Below are 21,012 nucleotides of genomic sequence, written 5' to 3' on the forward strand. Positions count from 1 at the left end.
AGAGAACGTGATGATGTTTGTACAAAGTGTGGCCATAGAACACCAAAATTAATTCATATTATTGCTTCCAAATGCCAATGTCCTCTCTCACATTTATCCAAAAGTTATTCCGTATACTCATTTTTGTACTTTTAAATTCATTCATATTTCTTTATATCATATAATATAATATATATTCCAATCTTTTTTTCCATGAGTTTCTAGATTAGCCCTAAATTTAGAGGGAGGGACCCAAAACTTTAAAAAATTATCCTCAAAATTACGTTAGGTAGGAAACAACGGGTCCCGACTACTGATCTACTAGAGTAGTCCTAGCTCGAGTAACATACTAGTTTTGTTAACGACTCTGAGAATTCCTTCATTCTTTGGCATGTTATGATGCAAAAAAAAAAAAGGGGGGTCAATTATTATACCTACGTCTTCGTCTTCGGATGAATGCCTCTTGTTCATCCTTCTAAATTATTTCATGTTTTTTGTTTTGTTTTGTTCATGGGCCCCAACACGTGAAAGTGAAGAAATGTGTGATCATAGCTAGTTTTTTCTTCTTTCGAATTCATCCGCACGTGAAAATGGAGAAACTCAAACCTCTAACCTCTCGATCAAATATATGATCTTAGCTAGTTCTTTTTCTTCATTCTAATTCAAGAATACGTGAAAGTGGAGAAACTTGAGCCTCTAACCTCTTGATCAAATATCTAATCTTAGCTAGTTTGTTTTTCTTCTTTCAAATTCAACAGCACGTAAAAGCAGAAAAACTCGAACCTCTAACCTCTTGATCAAGTATCTGATCTTACCTACTTTTTTCTTCTTCTTTCAAATTCAACAACACGTAAACGTAGAAAAACTCAAACCTTTAACCTCTAACCTCTCGATCAAATATTTGATCTTAGCTAGTCTTCTTTTTCTTCTTCTTTCAAATTCAACGACATGTAAAAATAAAAATAAAAAACTCAAACTTCTGACCTCTCGAACAAATAATGAATAAGGTTAGAAAGTGAGATGAATATGAGTTATTGAGTATGTGGGGGCAATGTTCATTGCTCAAGCTCTAATCATAAAGACAAAGGCAAAAGGTTGTGGGGGACAAGGATTGAGTGCATGAATGTGAAACAGCAGATGCATTATGCAATATGCATATGGCAGGCAGTCAATATATATATATACATATATATATAAACATATATGAACATATATATATATATACATGTGGGGCACAAGAAAAAAAGTGGTTCAAATTTCAATCTTCAAAGCTTTCAAAGCTTCAAAACTACAAAACTTTGTGTTTGTCAGATTCTTAATGTTTGTGTTCCCACTTCCCCACCACATAACCCATAATTTAAACCCTCTTTTTACTTCACAACACATTGAATTTAACCAAATTATTATCACTTAATGCTTATAATATTGCCAATAATAATGTCTCTCTTGTTGTTCTTTAAAGTGTGTGTTTGGATTATGTTCCCATCTTGGGAGAAATTATTTAATATAATTGCTATCATTAATGCGATTAGTTTTTAATTTCGATGTCAGATGAAAGTAATAGCTGCATTGTATAATTTTTTACTCTCGACATGTTCTGAGATGGTTTATATATGTTTAATTTATCGAGGTACGATTCAACTATTTTAATGGTAGTTATTTTGGGGAATAAAATGTCTCCAACGAAATGGGTCATCTCTTAAATGAACGTTCGTTTAATAAGTTAGGAGGTGAGTACTCTATTAGGGCACGAGTAAATGTTGCAATGTTTAGTTGTTTGTCTTTAGTTTGAAAAGTAGAAATAAGGGTCGTTGTACCAAACACATACCTACAATAGCTTGGTTAAGACTACCCCTGTTTAGAGACTCGAGGCAAGGAATATGGCTCGATAATATAAACCATTTTGTTTCCTGCGCATTGACCCATTCAATTACTCATTGTAAAGGTTGTTGATATATAGTGACTCATAGTTATGAACGGTTTGAAACATGAGTGTCTTAGGTGACGTTTAGTTGGCTGTTAATGAGGCGCTATGGTAGCGTTGAAGCTGTAAACCTCGGAGTGCCAGCTATGATAGAAGGATCTTCCACCTTATTACTAAGTTACGAACAAATAAGTTTATTGACAATGACATAACCTAAAGGTCGAGAGATTCAATCGATAAAAGATCTAAGAAGTAAACAAAAAAGGGCAGGCACGAAAAAAGAGGCAACAAAGACACATATCATAAACGACCATGTCCTAAAATAACCGCTTCTTAAAGGACCATGTCCTAAAATAACCGCTTCTTAAAGGACTATGTCCTAAAATAACCACTTCTTGAAGGACTATGTCCTAAGGACCCCTCCACCTCCTAACCCACATAGACATAAGGTACATTTAGTGCCCATTAGGCCGCGATAATAACTATTCGAGTAGACATTTGAAATCGGAGGAATAAATAAAATTCATTGGACCGAAAAACCTACGAGATCCAAACAAATCTAGGGATCCCACTTATGATCTTTTAATCGACAAAACTTATTTTGTATCAATTGAGCTATGTTAATATTGGCATTCACTCGCAGAGTCAAGAACTTGGATGTGATATGCAAAAGTTACAAAAAGTATTAAAAATCTTTAAAGTTTTAATGAGAAGAGAATCATCTACGATAATTCATGCATACTCGAACCTTAAGAAATATGATAAAACGTTCATCCTTTTAGATCTACACTTAGATGATTTGTATCATACGTGATCTAAAAACTTTAAAGAAAATAGTTCAGACCTATTTGATTATTCATTTTTAATTTTTGAAATTTATAATTATTTTATTTTCTTAAAAAATTATTTGAATTTTAGTCAAATTTAAAAAACGTTACTAGATTTTCAAAAAAAAAAAAAAAAAAAAAAAAAAAAAAAAAAAAATTGTACATTATGGAAATTATAGATAGTAATACATTAATTATTTAATTATAAATAATGATTAACCAATCATTGAGTACTATTTTTATTAATGTAAACCTTGTGTAAATTAATGAATTATTGACTTATACCATAAAAAATCACATGAATTAATTAAAATTTTAAAGAAATTAATCTATTCAAATTTACATCTTTTCTCATAAATGCCGATTAGAACATAATTGAATCGATTAATAGTTATTTTTTAGTTTTTAATGCAACGTCCAAGATTTGTGGAATTCAAATTTGACATCTGATGGCTCCAGCATTTGCCAGCATCTTTTACGACATGACCATTTTACCCCGTTGTCTTGAATTGTCTCTGAAAGTGAAGATTATCTCCACAAACCAACAGGGTTCTTTTAATACGTTTTGTCTTTACTTACTTTTCGGGAATTGCTTCTAGGAGGTTGTATAAGATAAAATTATTCCAAGTTAAACATGTTTAATTTTTGAATTCAGCCACTGAAAAGAAAGGTGCAGATGGTTGGTATAAGTAGTAACTTTCAATTATTTTAAGTATTTTTTTTTTAACTATTATATCTTTAGGATTATTCTCGTTTAGATATGATCTCGCTTCATTTATGTATCTCTCATTTACTCGGGTGTCACTTAACAAGCTACCTAAATGATGGTATTACATGTCTAATTAAAAGGGTCGACCAATTTGTTCCATTCTAACTTTTACTGATCTTATACCACTTTAACAATACATTTTTACTTAAACGTTGACACGACAAGCTAAAAGTAATCATGTTACAAAAAAGCTAAATAACTGGGTAAAATTAAGTCATTAAATAACTAAACAATTTGAGCATAGTTCAACTGATGAACACATAGGTCATCGAACAAGAGGATAGAACTTGGAATTTCTCGACCAAACGTTATATTAATTTATCGAACACTCCGTCCTCTTCCCCCTACAAAATCATTGATCATAGTTTTACACATTAAAAAAAAAAAAACAAAAAATCCCAGATATACACATTATTCATGTTCTTCCACTTTAAAATATCCAAAAGAAAACAAAAGAAAATGAGAAAGAAGAATAGGTAAAAAGCAAAGAAAAAGACTGTTTTTATTATTATTTGTACGTTTTATATAATATATATATATATATTATATAATTAAATAAAAAAAACTTTTTTAAGTAAAATCAAAGGAAATAAATAAATAAATAAATAATGGAAAAAAGTGGTTTGAAAGTGAGAAGTGAAGGAATGGTTTCACGTGTAAGGTCGGAGAGGACGGTGAGGGAGCGTGCGCCATGTGCTTTGCTGCAGTGTGAGACCACACCTTATATTATTATTATTTTTATTTTTATATATATATATATATATATATATATATATATATTATTAATTAATATGTTAAATTACAAATTTCGTCTTTAAAATTTTAATTTTGTGTCTAACATATCTCTAAACTTTTAATTTTATGTACGTTACGTCTATAAATAGTCACAAATTTTTAAATTTATCCACAAATTTGTTTGTAACAATTTAAAGTTATGTACTATTGTCAGCCTCACGGTTTTAAATCACGTCTGTTTGGGGGAGGTTTCCACAAAGGTATGGTTTGTTCTCCTCTCTAACCGATATGAGATCTCACAATCCACACTCCTTGGAGGCCCAGTGTTCTTGCTGGCACCCCCCCCCCCCCACCGGTGTTTGTCTCTGATACCATTTGTAACAGCTCAAGCCTACTGCTAGTAAATATTGTCCGTTTTGACCTGGTATGTATCTCTGTCAACCTCACGGTTTTAAAATGTGTCTATTAGGGAGAGATTTTCATACCCCTCTAAAGAATGTATCATTCTCCTCTCCAACCGAAGTAGGATCTCACAATCCAACGTCCACGCTAGCACACCACCCAGTGTGGAGCTCTAATACCATTTGTAACATGTCAAGCCTACACTAACAAATATTGTCCATTTTGGCCCATTACATATCATCGTCAACCTCACGATTTTAAAACGCGTCTACTAGGAATAGCTTTCCACACCCTTATATAGTTCACGTCTCCCTATTTTTTTTAAAAAAATTAAAGGTAAAAATTGATACAATTTGACACGCTTAAAAATTAAAAAATTGATTCTTTTGTGTTCATATTATAAAATAATAATAATAATAAGAATAATGATTTTTGAGATAAGAATAAAAAGTTGTGTTGCTCATCCTTCGGATCTTGCCTTCTTCTTCCTCTTCTTCTTCTTCTTCTCTCTCTCACTTTGCTTATAAATTGTGAGCCATTTCACTTCCAACGCCTTTCAGCCAAACACATTCTCAACACCTTCATATTCCCATGGCTTCTTGGAAGAAAACCATCATTTCTCCCTTTAGAAAGGCTTGCACCATCTTCAACCAGCACCCTCGAGATCCCAAAAAGTCTCCCTCCGATTCAGGTTAGCTCTTGGGTTTTCTAACCACTTCAAACCCACTTCATACTTTTTCTCTTAAAATTTATTGTTATTACCAATTTGAACATAGCTCAACTGATATGATTTGAATTTGTAGAACAAGAGAAGCGAGTAGACGTGAGGAATCTCCAAGGAGAAGTGATGGCATGTGGGTATGAAGACGTGCACGTGATGTGGTCTATTTTAGACAAGGCCAACTCAACTACGACCACCGCCACCGCTTACAATGTGTCTTCTTAACCATCGTCGAGGCCGCCACCGACACCGACAGATGGTGGTGGTTGGTTAATTGGTGTAGATAAAGCATAATACATCTCTCTCTCTCTCTCTTCATGTTATTTTGTGAGTTATGATGATTTTGTTTGTGTTAGGAAATGAATCCCCATGATTTGAAGGTTTTAATCATGGTGAGATTTTAAGTTTTATATTAATTACTTCTTTTTAAGTCCTAAAAAGCTCTCTTTTTCTCATGGGGAATGGAACCTTATCTCTCATCAAACTGCCTCAGATCTGATTGGTTTGTCATTTTTTAGTTATAATTTATGGGCACCACTTTCCAAGGGCATCAAATTGAGAGACAATGAGAGAAGCTTGCACATTTACAATCCTTTTTTTAGATGAAATTATTATATTTTGTTTCTAGTTTAAGGATATCGAGCATGATTTGACGCCTAATGTTAATCATTTGCTTTGGACAATTTAAAGTTTCGACTCGTAGAATTAGATGTTGATGATTCGATATGATAAAGACTTTGATTGATAAACACGTAGAATTAAAGATAATAAAAGAGCTTTGGACAATTTAAAGTTTCGACTCGTAAAATTAGACGTTGATGATTCGATATGATAAAGACTTTGATTGATGAACACGTAGAATTAAAGAATAATAAAAGGGTTACTCTCGAATACCTCTGAAGATCATAAATTGATAAGGTACCTGATTTAAAAGATTCTAATAGATGATGAATGAATTATCATGTCAATTTTCATAATTTATTTAGGAATTATAAAGATAATTGGTGTAATTTTAAATTAAACTATGGTTACTTTTGTTTCAGTTACCAAAAATATCTCATCCAACTCGAATTTTGAGCCACAAAATTCAACTGCCACACCACTATTGAGGTCTATTTCAGTCCGTACAAAATATCTCTTTCTATCATTTTCATAGATATGTGAGGAAGGAAGATAGGGATTTGGATGGGCTTCTCGTGAAGGCCTTTTTCAGAGCTCTATCCTTCCATTTGCATTTTTCACAATGTTATCCATATCATCCAATCAAATTCAATTTGGGCACATGATTGGTTTCATGAAGTAAATTGAGCAAATTATTCCCCAACTTTTAGTTGGTGACATATCAGTCTCTTATCATTCATGATTCTATCAAAGAACTGCTCCATATCATCCATGATTCTATCAAAGAACTTTTGGCATTTGAAAATTTTCTTCACTTGTCAGCTGAATGGAACAAATTCATCCTTTATGAGTCGGTCTTTCAGTAACTTTTGGAATGGTTCTGAGTATGCTATCAAAAACAAAAAAATAAGAATCAAATTCATGTCAGAAGTTCTACCCATGTCATTATCAGAGCTCAGAGAGTTCATATAAGCCTACTTAACAGCTAGATTTGTAGGCTTACAATGAAGAATTGCTATGAAATCATGTAACTTGGAAAGTTAAAGGATGTTAATTATGTGTTAAAACAGCAAGAACAATTGCCTAACAACTTCATTCGTGTCGGATAATTTACCTTAGACCATAGAAGTGATATGATCAACAACTGAGAGTATATTGCCGAGCAGTCCTCTCTCTTTCTGATTCAAGGGCATTAGCTTTCTCGTTTGATAAAAGATCAATAATTGGTTCGTAAATGTCCCAATCCTTTCTTATCCTGTTGCATTTTAGTGTATAGTGTTGAGGATCGTTGGAAAATGAGTCCCACATCAAGCTAATTAAAGGGTTAATCATGAGTTTATAAGTAAGAAATACATCTCTATTGGCAAGAAACCTTTTGGAAAATCAAAAGCAAAGTCATGAGAGCTTATCCTCTAAGTGAACAATATCATACCATTGTGGAGGTTCGTGATTCCTAACAAACATATACTACAACCGTAAACATCAAATTTTAATAATTTTACGAGTCAGCTGGAAAGAATATTAGAAGTAGACTAATAATAGGAGTTAGTTTTTTATACTAAAAAAGAAAGGAACCCATTCCCAAACTTAGCTCACCAACTCTGGCAAATGAAAATGGTTTAAAAACTGAGACGGTGAAAAGAATAATGGTCTAAGCTCGGATTAAACATGCTTCGATCATGGTAATAATTAAGTGCATGAAGTGCATGTCACGTGATTCATGAACTTTAAACTAATTTTTAAGCTAAAACTTGAGAATAAAGAAGTGTAAATGGCATTAAGATAGGGATATGAACTCTCTGATTCTGAAAAAAAAAAAAAAAAAAAAAAAGTTCATATTTATCTGTAACAGACAGAACGTTAATAATAAACATAAACTACTAACTAAAAAAAATAAAATTTAAAAGTATGCTATACGCTTAGAAAAATGGTTAAAGGGCACAAAGAACAAACAGTATCTTTTTGTTTATGCGCAAAATATAGACACCCATAACCCCACCAAGTGTTGTGGAAATGAGATACCCGCATATGAAGACATCTCAGCATGTCTGGATATCTCACGCATGTGGGAATCTATTTAAACTTGAGATAAGTTGTCATTCACATGAGCCCCTAATGATTCTCAGGAATCAAAAACACCCTAAACTTCTAGGTCAATGTTGAAAAACATTGGATTTCTCTCTCTTGAAGACAACGACACACGATACCAGAAAACAAAAATAACTAGCAGTATTAGATAATCGTGTACGATTTATATACCATATACTTCTTAGGTTAGATAAGAGAATGGAAATGGAAGGAAAATTCATAAGCAACAAGGAATAGACTAATCACTTCAAAAAAAAAAAAAAAAAAAAAGATAGAGTGAATCGAGATTTATTACCAAATAACTTCACGAGGTCCACCGAAGCACCTCCAGTTTTACTGTTGCGCCAAACAGAGAAATACCATCGCAATAGGCAAATGAATGAGGGTAAATATTTAGATAGAATGAGGAAAAATGCACAAGTTTGAATATCTAAATAGATACCTTGCTGGAACATGCTCAAACTTGCTCATTCTGCTTTCTCTTGCTGAATTAACATTCTGCACAGCTATCTGGAAGATAGACACATGAAGATGCAGTGATGAAATAAATCACTCAGAATGTGAAGAGAATTAGAAAAAAGAAATAGTTTTGAGGAGGAGGCTTTAACAGGCAAGAAAAAACAAACCTCATAGAGCTGTTCTCTAATTACAAAAGCAATTGCAGGCTACCTCACAAACAATAAATGAAATTCTCTTAGTATCAAATAGTTGGAGAAAAACATGTACAGGATGACAATTTAGGCGAAAATATCTCATTGATAATCCATCCCTTTAACATGGGATGCTGCCTTTTCACAACCGAAGGAACCAATTTACCTGGAACAAACAGTTCTAACTTTGTACATTACAGTTACATATTCAATTGATCTTTACTCACTCCTACTTCAGGGTCTTCAATACCCAAATTTTTGCAGAATGTCGTGGAAAACTTCTTCAGGGTCGCTCTCATAGTTGTTGAAGTCCTAAAAAATATATCATTTTGCACAAGTAAGCTGAATAGGTATTTGTTCCAGTCAAATGTATCAAGAGTATGCTCAACTGTACCCACAGAAACTGATCTTTTATGAGGGTATTGTTCACTCGGAGATCAAGCTGGGAAAGAAAATAAAATTGCATTATTTGGCATCAAGCTGTAGAATAATGACAAAGGGAGGTAGTTGTCAAGAGATTGGCGTTGTTAACGCAAACGAGACAAACCTTGATTGGAATGATCTTTTACCACTATACATATCTTGACCTTCAAAGGATTGAAATTCTGTAAGTTGCGACTGATAAGCAAAACCCAAGAGAAAACATGATAAATTTGATGGCAAGTGAAGATTTCATTACAAAGTATTGATCTAAGTTACAAGGTTTTGTTGTTAATATCTAAAGGAGACATGGTTTAGGCTGACCATTCAAATCCTTGGAGAATGGGAGAGAGAGACGCGGATGACTATTATCCTTACTTGAATGGATTGTGCAATTTGTGTTATAAATAACGGGGGAAGCTTTAAATCTTTCACCGTCCTCTTTGCAAAGAGCACCCTCTGAATCTGGATCTTGAGTAAACATAAAATATCATGACGTTACTGAAGATATTATCAGAAGAGCAAAAAAGGCATTTTCAAGGTAACCCTCAATGGTAGGTGCCAGTGGTTTTGGAACGTCTTAAGATAGCCTCTGAATTCCTAGATTCAAGCTCCCAAGTTATAAACTTAATAATTTAAAAACTCATGTTGTCTCTCAAAGCTAACAAAATGCATAACAAGCCATTCATATAATTTAAAGACTCTCATAAAGCCTGAGAATGATTAAACTCTATGAGAAATTTCTTTCAACCTCCTTTTCCAAATGACAAAATTACAGCATCATATGGGAGAAACTAACAAAGATTTTTAAGGAAAATGATTATTTTTCTCCCCCATCTCTTACAAAAAGCTCTAATTTCTTAATTTTTTCAATGCCTTATAGTCCATAATACTACTTTTCATTTGTATAAGTTTTAAGTTAAATTACAAGTTTAGAGTCTCTAATAAGTCTCTAAACTTTCAAATTAATATTTAACAAGTCCTTGAACTTTTTAATTTTGTGTCTAATACGTCCTTGAAATATTTGACATTATTTAAAATTCAAAGAACTATTGTATACAAAATTGAAAGTTTAAAGCATCATTAGACACAAAACTCAATTTTATGTTTAATAGATCTGTTAATTAAAAAAATAACATCAAATACACCATAGACCTATTTAACACAAAATGCCTCACACTTGTTAGATGAGCACGACTCTCCACATATGGTATGATATTGTCCCACTTTGAGCATAAGCTCTCATTGCTTTGCTTTGGGCTTCACCAAAAGGCCTCACACCAATGGAGATAGTATTCATTGATTATAAACCCATGATCATTCCCTAAATTAGCCGATGTGGGACTTTCATCCAACACCTCCCCTCGAACAAAGTACGCCTTCCTTTAATCGAGGCTCGACTCCTTTTTCTTTTGGAGTCTTAGTCATTTTTTACTACGCCTTCGAGGAGCATCGACTCCTTTTCTTTTGGAGTCCTTTGTTTGACATTTGAGGATTCTATTGACATGGCTAAGTTTAGGGTATAACTCTGATACCATGTTAGATGAACACGACTCTCCACAACGATATGATATTGTCCACTTTGAGCATAAGCTCTCATAGCTTTGCTTTGGGCTTCCCCAAAGGCCTCACACCAATGGAGATAGTATTCCTTGATTATAAACCCATGATCATTCTCTAAACTAGTCAATGTGGGGCCTAAACTTACGTTCTCAATGTCTACTGTGCTTTAGTTCGCCATACTAAGAACTTTCAAAACACTGATTTCGGGCCTAAATACTTAACCAAAACACAGTCACAATGGAAGACATTAAGTCAGATATTTAAACCAAACGAAGTTCACAAGTCCTTCATTAAAGTATCAGCAATACGTCGGCCAAAATCATTGGTAAAACATTGATTAATTCAGTTTTACAACTCAGAAATCCTAAATTTAGGGAGAAAAAAAATAAAACCTAAATTCGAGCAGTCAAGAGCTGAAACTAACCTACAAATGAATCATCACTGATTTAAAAGGAAACATAACAGGCACAACCAAGGTAAGCAATCAAAATTACCAGAAAGATTCCAGGTGAAGGCATCTTTGAGCCTCTGACCGTCGATTTCAATGTCCAAACGAATTGGCACTAGATTCTCCGCCGTCGGACTTCGATAATGATCGAAAACATAAGAAATATAAAACCACGAGAAAGAGAAATCAATGAAAAGAACAATAGTGGAGTTGAAAGCGAGAAAGAACTCACATCCTGAACTTGAAAGGAGCTTTAGAGTGAGCTGAGGCCAAAGCTTCCATGGTTACTTCGGGAGTTCAATTCTGTAGCTTCCAGAAGGATTGCAGTGCGCTTCTCTGAGTTTGGATCGTTCTCAAGCTCGGCCTATGAGCTTTCTTTTATTTATTTATTTATTTATGAATAGGACTATTACTAGATACTAAATTAAAATTTAATTTAAATTTTTTTAAAAAAATTAGATACAAATTTTTTTTTTATATATAAATTAAAATATATAACAATTAATAAAAGGATAATTAGTATTTATAAAAAACAATATATTAAAAAAAAACAAATAAAACCCATAAATCCAACTTTTAATTCGTGTGGCAGTTGCGGCGTCTGCGTCACCTTCATTCAAGCTCCTTTGTACTCAATAATGGCTCCGCTCCTTCCGGATTGAGCTTCAGACCCACGATAATGGAGCTCTTCTCCGCCATTAATCCTTCGCCGGACCTCCACTTTCTCTCACTCCGTTCTCTCACCGACTGTCATAATCTTGTCCCTCCCAATCTTCTCCTCCGCCACTGTCCCCGCCCACTCAAGCCTCTCGCTCGATACCGCCTTCTGTGTTTGCGAGCGTCCTCCACCTCCGGTGTACCTGATCTTACCGCCACCGTGCCGGAGCAGGCCGGCGGGAAATTAGTGGTGGAGCTCATCGGAGCCTTCAATGAGCTTACCGATAGGATGAATCTCAATTCCACTAGTTCGTCTGTGATCCTCTTCGTCACTCTCAAGCTCTCGATCCCTATCTTGCAGAGTTTTCCTCTGCTACCAGATGGCCGCTCTCCGCTCTCCAAGGCCTTGTCTGTGGCTCTTATTCTCGCCGATCTCCAGGTTTTCTTGCTCTTTCTAATGGCGTTTCTGTTGTTGTTGTTGATACTAATTGAGTTGCTATCGCTTCGATTCTTTGTTCTTATGGTCTTGATTGTTATTTGATTGATCGATCGTATGCTTTAGTTTAACTATTGTTCAATCCATAGTAGCGTTGGTTTCAGAGTTCGGTTGTTTAAATCTCATTTGCCTGCTTTTCGCTACTGGATTCTCTGCAACTTCCTCAGCTTCCAGCTTAATCTTTCCTTCTCTTCTTTATCAAGTTCAGAAACTTTTGTGGCTTATGGTTAGAGGAGATTACAGAGCTTTCTGCTAAAAGGTATAATTATATATATTTTTCAAATTAATTTAAAAATCAATCTATGGAATAATGATTTGTTGATAGGTTTTCGGTGAGATATTATCCTCTTTGACTTTTCTTTTTGGGCTTCCCATAAGGTTTCGTCTAATAGGGAGAAGTTTCCACACCCTTATAAGCAATTTGTCGTTACCCTCTCCAATTGATGAGGGATCTCACAATTCACCCCTTTGGGTGCCGAACGTTCTCGTTGGCACACTGCCTGGTAGATATTGTCCGCTTTAGCTCGTTATATATCGCTGTCAGCTTCACGGTTTTAAAACGCGTCTACTATGGAAAGGGTCTAGCCCTACTCTGACCAGTGCTTCACTTCGTCCGGTGACTGGCTCTAATACCATTTCTCGATTTGTGTGTGTTATCCTTGCGCAAGGGTTATGCTAGTAAATATTATCCTCTTTGAGTTTTTCTTTTCGGATATCCCTTAAGGTTTTTAAAATGCATCAGTTATGGAGAGGTTTCCAAACCCTAACAAATAATGCTTTGTTCTCCTCCCAACGTGGGATCTCATAATCCACCCCTCTTCAGGGCCCAACTTCCTCGTTGGCACTCGTTCCCTTCTCCAGTCGACGTGAGACCTCCTGCCAATCCACCCTTTTGGGGCCCAATGTCCTTGCTGGCACACCGCTTCGTGTCCTCCCCCTTCACTAGTAGATATTGTCCTCTTTAGCTTTCCCTTTTGGGCTTCTCGTCTAGGTTTTTAAAACGGGTTTGTTAAGGAAAAGCTTCCACACCCTTATAAAGAATGTTTCGTTTTTCTCCCCAACTGACGCGGGATCTCTGTTGGGGATGCAGAAGAGATGGAACTGAATGCTTTCTGTTGCTTATTATTTGCTTTAACATCGCAATAGGCATTGTTCTTAATGGGAGCTCTATACTGCTCAACAGCCTTTTCTGTGAGTTTCAGTCTGAACTTGATAGATTTGAGACTTTCAGTCACTGATACATTTTGGAACAAATCATTATCACAGATGGATGCAGAAGTTATATCCGCAGGCATTCTTAGAGAGGTCATGGAGACTGGGGGAATATCCATTCAGGAAGTCAAGAACCAGATAGGCATAAGTACTGCTCATTTACTGCACGAGAGCCTACGTGTGAAGCAGATTCCTTCGAGAGTCGATATTTTCGACGACGATAGTTCAGCTGCTTTAAGAAGGTTCTGTCTTACATATTATGATATTAGAGCCTTGATTCTAGAGCTGGCTCTGAAGCTTGATTCAATGAGGCATCTCCAATTCCTGCCAAGATACCAGCAGCAGATGCTTTCTCTTGAGGTTTTGAAGATCCATGCACCATTGGCATTTGCAGTAGGAGCCAACTTCTTATCACTTCAGTTGGAGGATCTTTCTTTCCGTTACTTGTTTCCTTGCTCCTACTTCTACGTAGATTCGTGGTTGCGAAGCCACGAGTCGGGAAGTAAGTCTTTGATCGAAACATACAAGGATAAGTTGGAACAGTCCTTGAAGAATGATCCTATATTAACAGAGATGGTGGAAGATATTTCTGTCAAAGGTCGCTATAAGAGTCGATCTAGTACCATGAAGAAACTCCTGAAAGATGGTCGAAAACTCGAGGAAGTTAACGATATTCTAGGATTACGCGTCATATTGAAGCCTAGGTCCGGGACGGATTCATCAGAAATGGGTGAGAGAGCTTGCTACCAGGCAGGTGAAATTATAAAGTCACAGTGGAAAGAGATACCCCATAGGACTAAAGACTATATTGCAAGGCCAAAACCCAATGGCTATAAGAGCTTACACATGGCTGTGGATGTGAGTGAAGAGAGCAAGACAAAGCCATTAATGGAAATACAGATACGAACTACAGAGATGGACAAATTGGCTGCTGGTGGAACAGCATCACATTCATTATACAAGGGAGGTCTCACAGATCCAGAAGAAGTTAGTATCTATTTTAATGGTTTAATACACTTGAATTAGTAGTTTTGTTCTATAAGTTTGAGATTGATGTGGTTGTTTGTAAATGCTTATAGGCAAAGCGGCTCAAGGCCAAAATGTTGGCTGCAGCTGAACTTGCTGCTCTACGTCTTAATGATTTTCCATCCTCTAACTATAAAGGGATACATACTGACCAAAGAGGTCGAGTTTTCGGCCTTCTCGACAAGAATGGAGATGGTAGGATAAGCATTGAGGAGCTTGTAGACGTCATGGAAGACCTCGGTGTTGACGCCGCTGGAGAAGATGCACGAGAGATGATGCAACTTCTGGATTCAAATAGTGATGGTTCTCTTAGCTCCGACGAATTCGACTTTTTTCAAAAACAGGTGAATGTTTCCCGGGCAGATTTCTAGATTCTGAGATGATTATGGTTTGCATATTTAGATTCCTAGGCATATAAGTTCCAAAAACATGTTTGTTTTTGGTTGTGAAACATGTTACCTCGGCCTTGTTGTGATGTATGACAAACTATTCTTTTTTGTTCTTAGGTTGAATTCATACGCAGCTTAGAGAACAGAGATGATCAATACAAGGCCATACTAAACGATAAGCTCCAAAATGACGACGACAGCGGTTTGATACAAGTCTATAGTGAAGAGCTCGGCAATCGACTTGCCACATAGTCTCGGTATCAGACTACCATTTATCTCGACGAGGTTAGGAAACTAAGTTTCTTTTGAGTTACATTTTTAGCTTCATGGTTGTGAATAATTGTTTATAAGGTTGAGAAAATAAAGCCAATCGACTTGCCACATAGTCTCAGTATCGGACTGCCATTTATCTCGACGAGGTTAGGAAACTAGGTTTCTTTTGAGTTACATTTTTAGCTTCATGGTTGTGAATAATTGTTTATAAGGGTGAGAAAAAAAAGCCAATTCCTGTGCAGCAATATGATTTGGAAGGGCTCATATTTTCATAAGAAAATGTAATCTTAGATGGAAAGAACCCAAGATAGGATAAAGTAATGTATATCAAATTGTTTAGAAGATCTGTGTTATAAAAGAGGAAGAGAACTATGATTATATTCTCAAACTTCCATCATACTAATGAACTTTGTGTTCTTATACATTTGGTATAGAGTTTTACATACAAGGGGATACAAAGGAGGCTTCCTGCCATGTAATATTTGGCTCTATCTATTATCTACATTTATACCCACTTATGCACCAATCAAAGACCTTGAAATCAATCCAAATTATAAAAATTATAATGATTCTACTAGAAATCTGTGTATCAATTTCTTCTAACATGTACTGTTTAATGCTAAGGAGCTTGAATTATGCCGTTGGAGCTCTGGGTTTGTGCCCAAATCATTTGATAGCCTTTCACACAACTGCATGGTTTGAATTGAATTGAATTGATGTTAGAAGTTAAGAATCTTTTTAATAGAAAAAAGTGGCTTCCTTAGCACGAGTTTTTCTAATCTAATACTTTGGGACTCTTCCGAATGACCTTCTAAATGCTTAGAAATGTATTTTAAGAGCAAAAAATTGTTCTAAGCACATAAAAAATCATTCCAAACCGACATTTTTTACTACGAAATGTAATGTGTACCTGTCTGTAAGCTGATGAATCTCCAAAAGATTTTTTCAGTTCAACTACATGAAGCAACGGGCTTATCTCAAAGACCTGGGACAAGAATTCAGCAGATTTGGTTAATGGGAGCAACTATTGGCATCAGGTCTCATGAAATTTAAAACGTAACTTTAATGGAATTTTTACCTCTGCCACAAATGATAGATTACTTAGGCTTCTTTGGCTTCTTACCTCTTGCATCACTTTCAACTAAAGACGCAGAAAAGAAAAGATGTTACAGGCATGTTGCAAGAAAGGGAAACGGCCTTATATGGGGTCGTTTGTAATTGAGGGGTCGTTTGTAATTTAAAACGGCAGGCAACGACGGCCACAACTCTTATTAAAACCCATTTCCATGGATGGGTTAACGATGTTGACATCTACCACACTCTTTCAATGCTAAGAACTGAGTACCAACCTTTCCACTTTTCTTTTGGACTCGAAATCCCATATCCGTTGCGATAATTTCGATTCTCTCTAGCAAGTCCTTGGCCGAATGGTTGGATGTAAATCTGATCTTCCTCTCGGAAACATCCTATGATTATTCAGATTAGAACGTTAGGTAATCAAACAAGATTGTAAAATGAACAAACAAGCCTTCTGCACTTGTACTCTCACCTCTTGCTCAAAGAAACCAGACAGATCTAGACTTGAAGACATCCCAATTAACTCAAACGCATTGATAATAGATGGAGATTTTGGGCTGTTTTCGACGTCAGATGGCTATGCCAAAGGTATAAATCCGAAATCTCATCAGTAAAACATGATAACACTGGTAAGAAGGGGTGGGGGAAAAACAAAGGAGAAACAATTTGTTTCTCACTACATATACCTCATCAGGCGTTGAGATGGCATCCTCCTGATCATCAAGTGGACCCTCCTCCTCATCCTCATAACAAGGAGAAGCAGGATTATAGTCGGTCTTGAACCACTCATTCTCTTTAATTCCTGCTACTGTAATGCGTGTGTTGGGATTGGGGTCAAGAGTTCTCCCTATCAACTTTCTGGCACCTGCCGATAACCATTTGGGTATCTGAAAATCCCCCCTCAAAGTCTACAACGAACGTTGATGCATATAAATATACTTGCTAAAGGGGAAACAGAAAAAGAGAGAGAGAGAGAGAGAGAGAGAGAGAGAGAGAGAGAGAGACAGGGAATCGAAAGAATACAAGGCATATGTTAGTTTCTAGTTTGTGTTCTTCTTTTTCCCCCTAACGTAGTCAGCTTTAGGTACCTTTTTATAAAGTAAAGATAGATTGGTCTCGTCGAATGGAAGACAGGCCGTAAGAATGACATACAAAATAACCCCACATGACCATATATCAGAGGCGGCTCCATTGTATCCTCTGTTAGCAAGAACCTCAGGTGCAACATAGTTGGGACTTCCACAGGTAGTGTGCAGCAAACCATCTTCCTAAGGCCATAAACTATCCATCAATTCTAGTTTTTCAACTACGAATTAAGTAGCCTAGATCTAGATGTACATGATCTCAAAAGTAGATTTCTATAGAATATTACCCTGCAATTCTGTGGTAAAGCACTGAGGCCAAAATCAGAAATCTTAATGTTTCCCTTATCATCAACAAGCACGTTTTCCAGCTAGAAGGATCAACCGGCAAAAGAATATCAAATAAAAATGGTATGAAGAGTGATTGTTTCACGAAAGGAGACAGAAAACCGCATGTAAATACCTTGAGATCCCTGTGGTAAACTCCTTTTTCATGGCAGTAGCTGAGACCATCAATAAGCTGCTGGAAGAGCCTTCGACCTTCCGCTTCATCCATCTTACCTTTGGATTCCTAAAACACGCACAAAGTAATCTCTAACTCAAACTCCCCAATTCTATGACTATGTCCAACAGGAGTTCAACCAAATCAACATCAAAAAACACACTTACAATTCTATCAAACAATTCTCCACCAGAGGCGCACTCCAGAACCATATAAATCTTCGTCTTACTAGCTAAAACCTGTAACATACATACAAAAAAGTTCAAAACACTAATTTCTTCACTAAATCCATCCGAATCATGCTCGTTCGAATACAAACCTCATAAAGTCTTACAACATTCGGATGCCTAAGGAGCTTGAGAGTACTTATTTCACGCTTAATCTGCAATCGATTCCGATTCCGATTCCGATTGCATCAGTACGATTCGCTAAATAACAATAAGAACATAAAGAAAAAAAAAAAAAAGAAGAAATGAAATGGAAAGAAACCTGGTCAGAGAAGTTGAGACGGAGAATCCTAGTCTTGTCGAGGATCTTGACAGCGTAACGGCGACCGGTACGGATATCGGCGGCCAACTTCACCTTGCCGAAATTGCCTTCTCCAAGAGTCTTCCCCAACTCATACTTCCCAACTCTCATTCTCCTTCTTCTTCGTCTTCCTCTTTCACCACTGCGTCTTTCTCTCTGCCAAGTTTGTGGTCTCTCTCTCTCTCTCTCTCTCTCCTCTCTCTCCTCTTTTAAATAATTTTTTAATTATTATTTTATTCATTTATTTTCTTTTTTGGCCTTTTACTTGGCTTCGCGCCTTCGATTATTCAACGATTCAATAATGAAGAGAATGGAACCCCACGCGCGGGAACAGTACGTGACAGTCACTTTTAATGGCAACCACGTACTATTGACCCCACGCGCTTCATTGGGCTTTCTTTTTCCGTTTTTAATATTTTCTCCAATTTTCTTTGGATGATTGCATTTATTTATTTATTTTCCTTTTCTTTTTTCCGCCTCCGAATTTTACCTGATGATATTGACTTTACACGAAACGCAACCGTTTTTGGCTCTCTGTGTTAAACGTGAGTCTTGCCATTAAAATAATTATAATTGGTTACAAAATTCTTGTCTTTACTTTTAAATAATAATTTTAAAAAATCTTTATCCTTATCCTTTTCAACTTTTTTATTTATGGTAATTTTCAGAATTTTATTTTAGACTAAAATTAATAAAAATACGCATATTTTTTAAATAATAAAACCATTTTAGGAGTGTTTAATAAATTTTTAAAATGATAAAAAAAAATTATTTTATTGAAGGTTAAAAATAATTAATTTTGTGTATTCGTTAATTTAAATAAAATAAAATAAATTCCATGTCTGAAATCATTTAAAATAAAATACACAACACGTGGGAAAGTACTAAATAAAAAGTGCTTTGTCCTTATTTATTTATTTTTATTTTTATTTTTTATTTTGTTCGTATTTATTTCGTGTCTCATTTATTAAATAAATGAAGCATTATTAATAATAATAAAAGTTAACAAATAAATAATTATAAACCATTAGAAACTATTTATTGAAATCTTAAAACGAAACTCTCTTCTCTACATTATAATACGAACACACACTCCCGCCCCCGTGCCGGAGTTATTCACAGCTCGTCGTCCGCCCCGACCTCCGCCTCCGACCAAACCACGTCGTCTTTGATCCTCTGCGACTTCTTCTTCGCCGCCTCGTATTGCTCTTCCATCTTCTCCTTCGCCGCCTCGTATTGCTCCCCTATCTTCTCCTTCGCCGCCTCGTACCCGTCCTTCGCCCAGCTCTTCACCTTCTCCTTCGCCTCCTCTGCTCTTCTCGTTGCCGCCTCCGCGCTCTCCTTCGTCTCCTTCCCCTTCTCTTTCGCTTTCTCCTTCGCCGCCTCCGTTGTTTCCTCTGTTTTCTTCTTCGCTGCCTCCTCCGCTTCTCTCGTTTTCTCCGCCGCCTCACCGGCGACTTCCTCGCCTCTGTTCTTCAGCGAGGCGGTTTTTTCCTTCGCTGCTTTTGCTGCATTGGATGCGTATTCTTTCGCCTTCTCTGCTCCTTCGGTTGTCTTCCCGGCCGCCGTGGTCGCCATTTCTGCCGCCTTGTCCTTAGCATTCCCGGCCTTCTCCGCCGCCGTGTCCTTCACTTCTCTGCCCTTCTCACCACCGCAATGCCCCGCTTCTACCGGAGAGGAAAAGAGCTTTTTAGTAAATTCACAGAAAAATTCTCTAGAAACTTCCAATTTCGAAGAAATTTGTTTATAAATTTCAAAATAACAATTTATTAAGAACAGAACCTGAGGCTGCATTCCCCATTTTGTCCTTCGCCTTTTCAGCGGCACCGGAAGTGAAATCAGTAACTTTCTTTACGCCATCTTCTGGCCGTTCATTTTTCAGTCCAAGTCCGCCGGAAATCTTCTCTTTCGCCCATTCCGTCCAAGTCTCCGCCGACTGATCCTTTTCCTTTTCATCTTTCGCCGCCGTCTCAACCTTCATTTCTTGGTAATCTCGAGCCTCCTCCGTCGACGGAACGTGCACCACGTTCTCGCTCCAGCAAAAACTCGCCATAAAAACCAGCAACGCCACCGCTACCGCCACCGGTAAAGCAATCCGGCAACGGCGAACTCGAATCGAAGGCATTTGGATTGATGAATTGAAAGTAAATAAGTGAAATCGTCAAGTAGAGTGAAGAAAATTAAGCTCCGGCGAAATGGGGAATTTAGGGCTTTTTTTTATAGTGGAGAAGCGGTAAACGGTGAGTAGACGTGGCGGAGGAAGACGGGATGATACGTGGCGTCTGGAGAGGTCGGTTGGGGTGTACGGATTATGCCACGTGTTAGCATCGACTTACAGGTGGCATTTTGTTGGGCGTTGATGCTCTTTTGGGGAGAGATGTGTACACGTGTCTGAAAATATATCTTCTACAAGAAGCGAGAGAGACCAATGAGTATGTCGACCACTTAAACAATTATTTTTTAAATTTCATACGCCAAATATATTTTCTTTTATTTTAAATAAGGAACGAAAATTCATTAAGGTGGCATGCTTATCTTAATTTATTTTAAAATAATTATTTCTTAAAAAAATAATTAAAAAAAAATCTAAATAAATTAAATGATTTTTTGTTTGAATGGAAAG

The 21,012-nt window shown here is 36.4% G+C and overlaps 4 protein-coding genes and 1 pseudogene across 6 annotated transcripts; 2 read left to right on the plus strand and 3 right to left on the minus strand.

Moving 5' to 3' along the window:
* Positions 1–5,112: 5,112 nt before the first annotated feature.
* Positions 5,113–5,812, plus strand: LOC111790878 (uncharacterized). Its single transcript, XM_023671985.2, has 2 exons — positions 5,113–5,327; positions 5,440–5,812. Exons 1-2 carry the CDS (start codon positions 5,228–5,230, stop codon positions 5,580–5,582), a joined length of 243 nt encoding a protein of 80 aa, XP_023527753.2. The 5' UTR covers positions 5,113–5,227; the 3' UTR covers positions 5,583–5,812.
* Positions 5,813–6,400: 588 nt separating this feature from the next.
* LOC111790877 (chromatin structure-remodeling complex protein BSH-like) lies at positions 6,401–11,605 on the minus strand (annotated as a pseudogene). The gene is made up of 10 exons (XR_015420381.1): positions 11,380–11,605; positions 11,194–11,282; positions 9,515–9,607; positions 9,264–9,334; positions 9,111–9,158; positions 8,944–9,028; positions 8,693–8,731; positions 8,509–8,576; positions 8,362–8,402; positions 6,401–6,867 (listed from the first exon to the last, which is right to left on the minus strand). The product of XR_015420381.1 is annotated as a chromatin structure-remodeling complex protein BSH-like (transcript).
* Positions 11,606–11,813: 208 nt separating this feature from the next.
* CRSH (Ca2+-activated RelA/spot-like protein) lies at positions 11,814–15,622 on the plus strand. The gene is made up of 4 exons (XM_023671978.2): positions 11,814–12,243; positions 13,567–14,499; positions 14,592–14,882; positions 15,045–15,622. Exons 1-4 carry the CDS (start codon positions 11,827–11,829, stop codon positions 15,177–15,179), a joined length of 1,776 nt encoding a protein of 591 aa, XP_023527746.2. The 5' UTR covers positions 11,814–11,826; the 3' UTR covers positions 15,180–15,622.
* Positions 15,553–18,586, minus strand: LOC111790872 (CBL-interacting serine/threonine-protein kinase 1). 2 transcript variants are annotated; one of them, XM_023671979.2, is made up of 12 exons: positions 18,351–18,586; positions 18,181–18,243; positions 18,029–18,100; positions 17,823–17,930; positions 17,650–17,730; positions 17,366–17,545; positions 16,964–17,185; positions 16,750–16,854; positions 16,550–16,666; positions 16,279–16,341; positions 16,111–16,185; positions 15,553–15,889 (listed from the first exon to the last, which is right to left on the minus strand). In XM_023671979.2, exons 1-12 carry the CDS (start codon positions 18,498–18,500, stop codon positions 15,800–15,802), a joined length of 1,326 nt encoding a protein of 441 aa, XP_023527747.2. In that variant the 5' UTR covers positions 18,501–18,586; the 3' UTR covers positions 15,553–15,799. The 2 variants fall into 2 exon arrangements, with proteins under 2 accessions (XP_023527747.2, XP_086978569.1); XM_087122443.1 differs by lacking the exons at positions 17,366–17,545; positions 17,650–17,730 and having other exon boundaries at positions 18,351–18,579.
* An 817-nt stretch (positions 18,587–19,403) lies between these two features.
* Positions 19,404–20,524, minus strand: LOC111790874 (uncharacterized). Its single transcript, XM_023671981.2, has 2 exons — positions 20,172–20,524; positions 19,404–20,056 (listed from the first exon to the last, which is right to left on the minus strand). The coding sequence occupies exons 1-2, from the start codon at positions 20,512–20,514 to the stop codon at positions 19,506–19,508; spliced, it is 894 nt and encodes a 297-aa protein (XP_023527749.2). The 5' UTR covers positions 20,515–20,524; the 3' UTR covers positions 19,404–19,505.
* Between the last annotated feature and the right edge of the window lie 488 nt (positions 20,525–21,012).

Source organism: Cucurbita pepo, chromosome 3, assembly GCF_057944985.1.
Source record: "Cucurbita pepo subsp. pepo isolate OVF chromosome 3, ASM5794498v1, whole genome shotgun sequence".
NCBI lineage: Eukaryota > Viridiplantae > Streptophyta > Magnoliopsida > Cucurbitales > Cucurbitaceae > Cucurbita > Cucurbita pepo.

Bases quoted from the DNA above. Each gene is read 5' to 3' on its own strand.
- LOC111790874 (XM_023671981.2), bottom strand. From the start codon at position 20,514: ATGCCTTCGATTCGAGTTCGCCGTTGCCGGATTGCTTTACCGGTGGCG. The intron at 20,057-20,171 runs GTTCTGTTCTTA...CCTCTCCGGTAG, and splicing joins AATGGGGAATGCAGCCTCAG to AAGCGGGGCATTGCGGTGGT.
- CRSH (XM_023671978.2), top strand. From the start codon at position 11,827: ATGGAGCTCTTCTCCGCCATTAATCCTTCGCCGGACCTCCACTTTCTC. The intron at 14,500-14,591 runs GTTAGTATCTAT...AAATGCTTATAG, and splicing joins GTCTCACAGATCCAGAAGAA to GCAAAGCGGCTCAAGGCCAA. The intron at 14,883-15,044 runs GTGAATGTTTCC...TTTTGTTCTTAG, and splicing joins TCGACTTTTTTCAAAAACAG to GTTGAATTCATACGCAGCTT.
- LOC111790878 (XM_023671985.2), top strand. From the start codon at position 5,228: ATGGCTTCTTGGAAGAAAACCATCATTTCTCCCTTTAGAAAGGCTTGC. The intron at 5,328-5,439 runs GTTAGCTCTTGG...TTGAATTTGTAG, and splicing joins AAAGTCTCCCTCCGATTCAG to AACAAGAGAAGCGAGTAGAC.
- LOC111790872 (XM_023671979.2), bottom strand. From the start codon at position 18,500: ATGAGAGTTGGGAAGTATGAGTTGGGGAAGACTCTTGGAGAAGGCAAT. The intron at 17,731-17,822 runs GTATTTACATGC...TGATCCTTCTAG, and splicing joins TTTACCACAGGGATCTCAAG to CTGGAAAACGTGCTTGTTGA. The intron at 16,667-16,749 runs GTGAGAGTACAA...GAATAATCATAG, and splicing joins CTGGTTTCTTTGAGCAAGAG to GATGTTTCCGAGAGGAAGAT.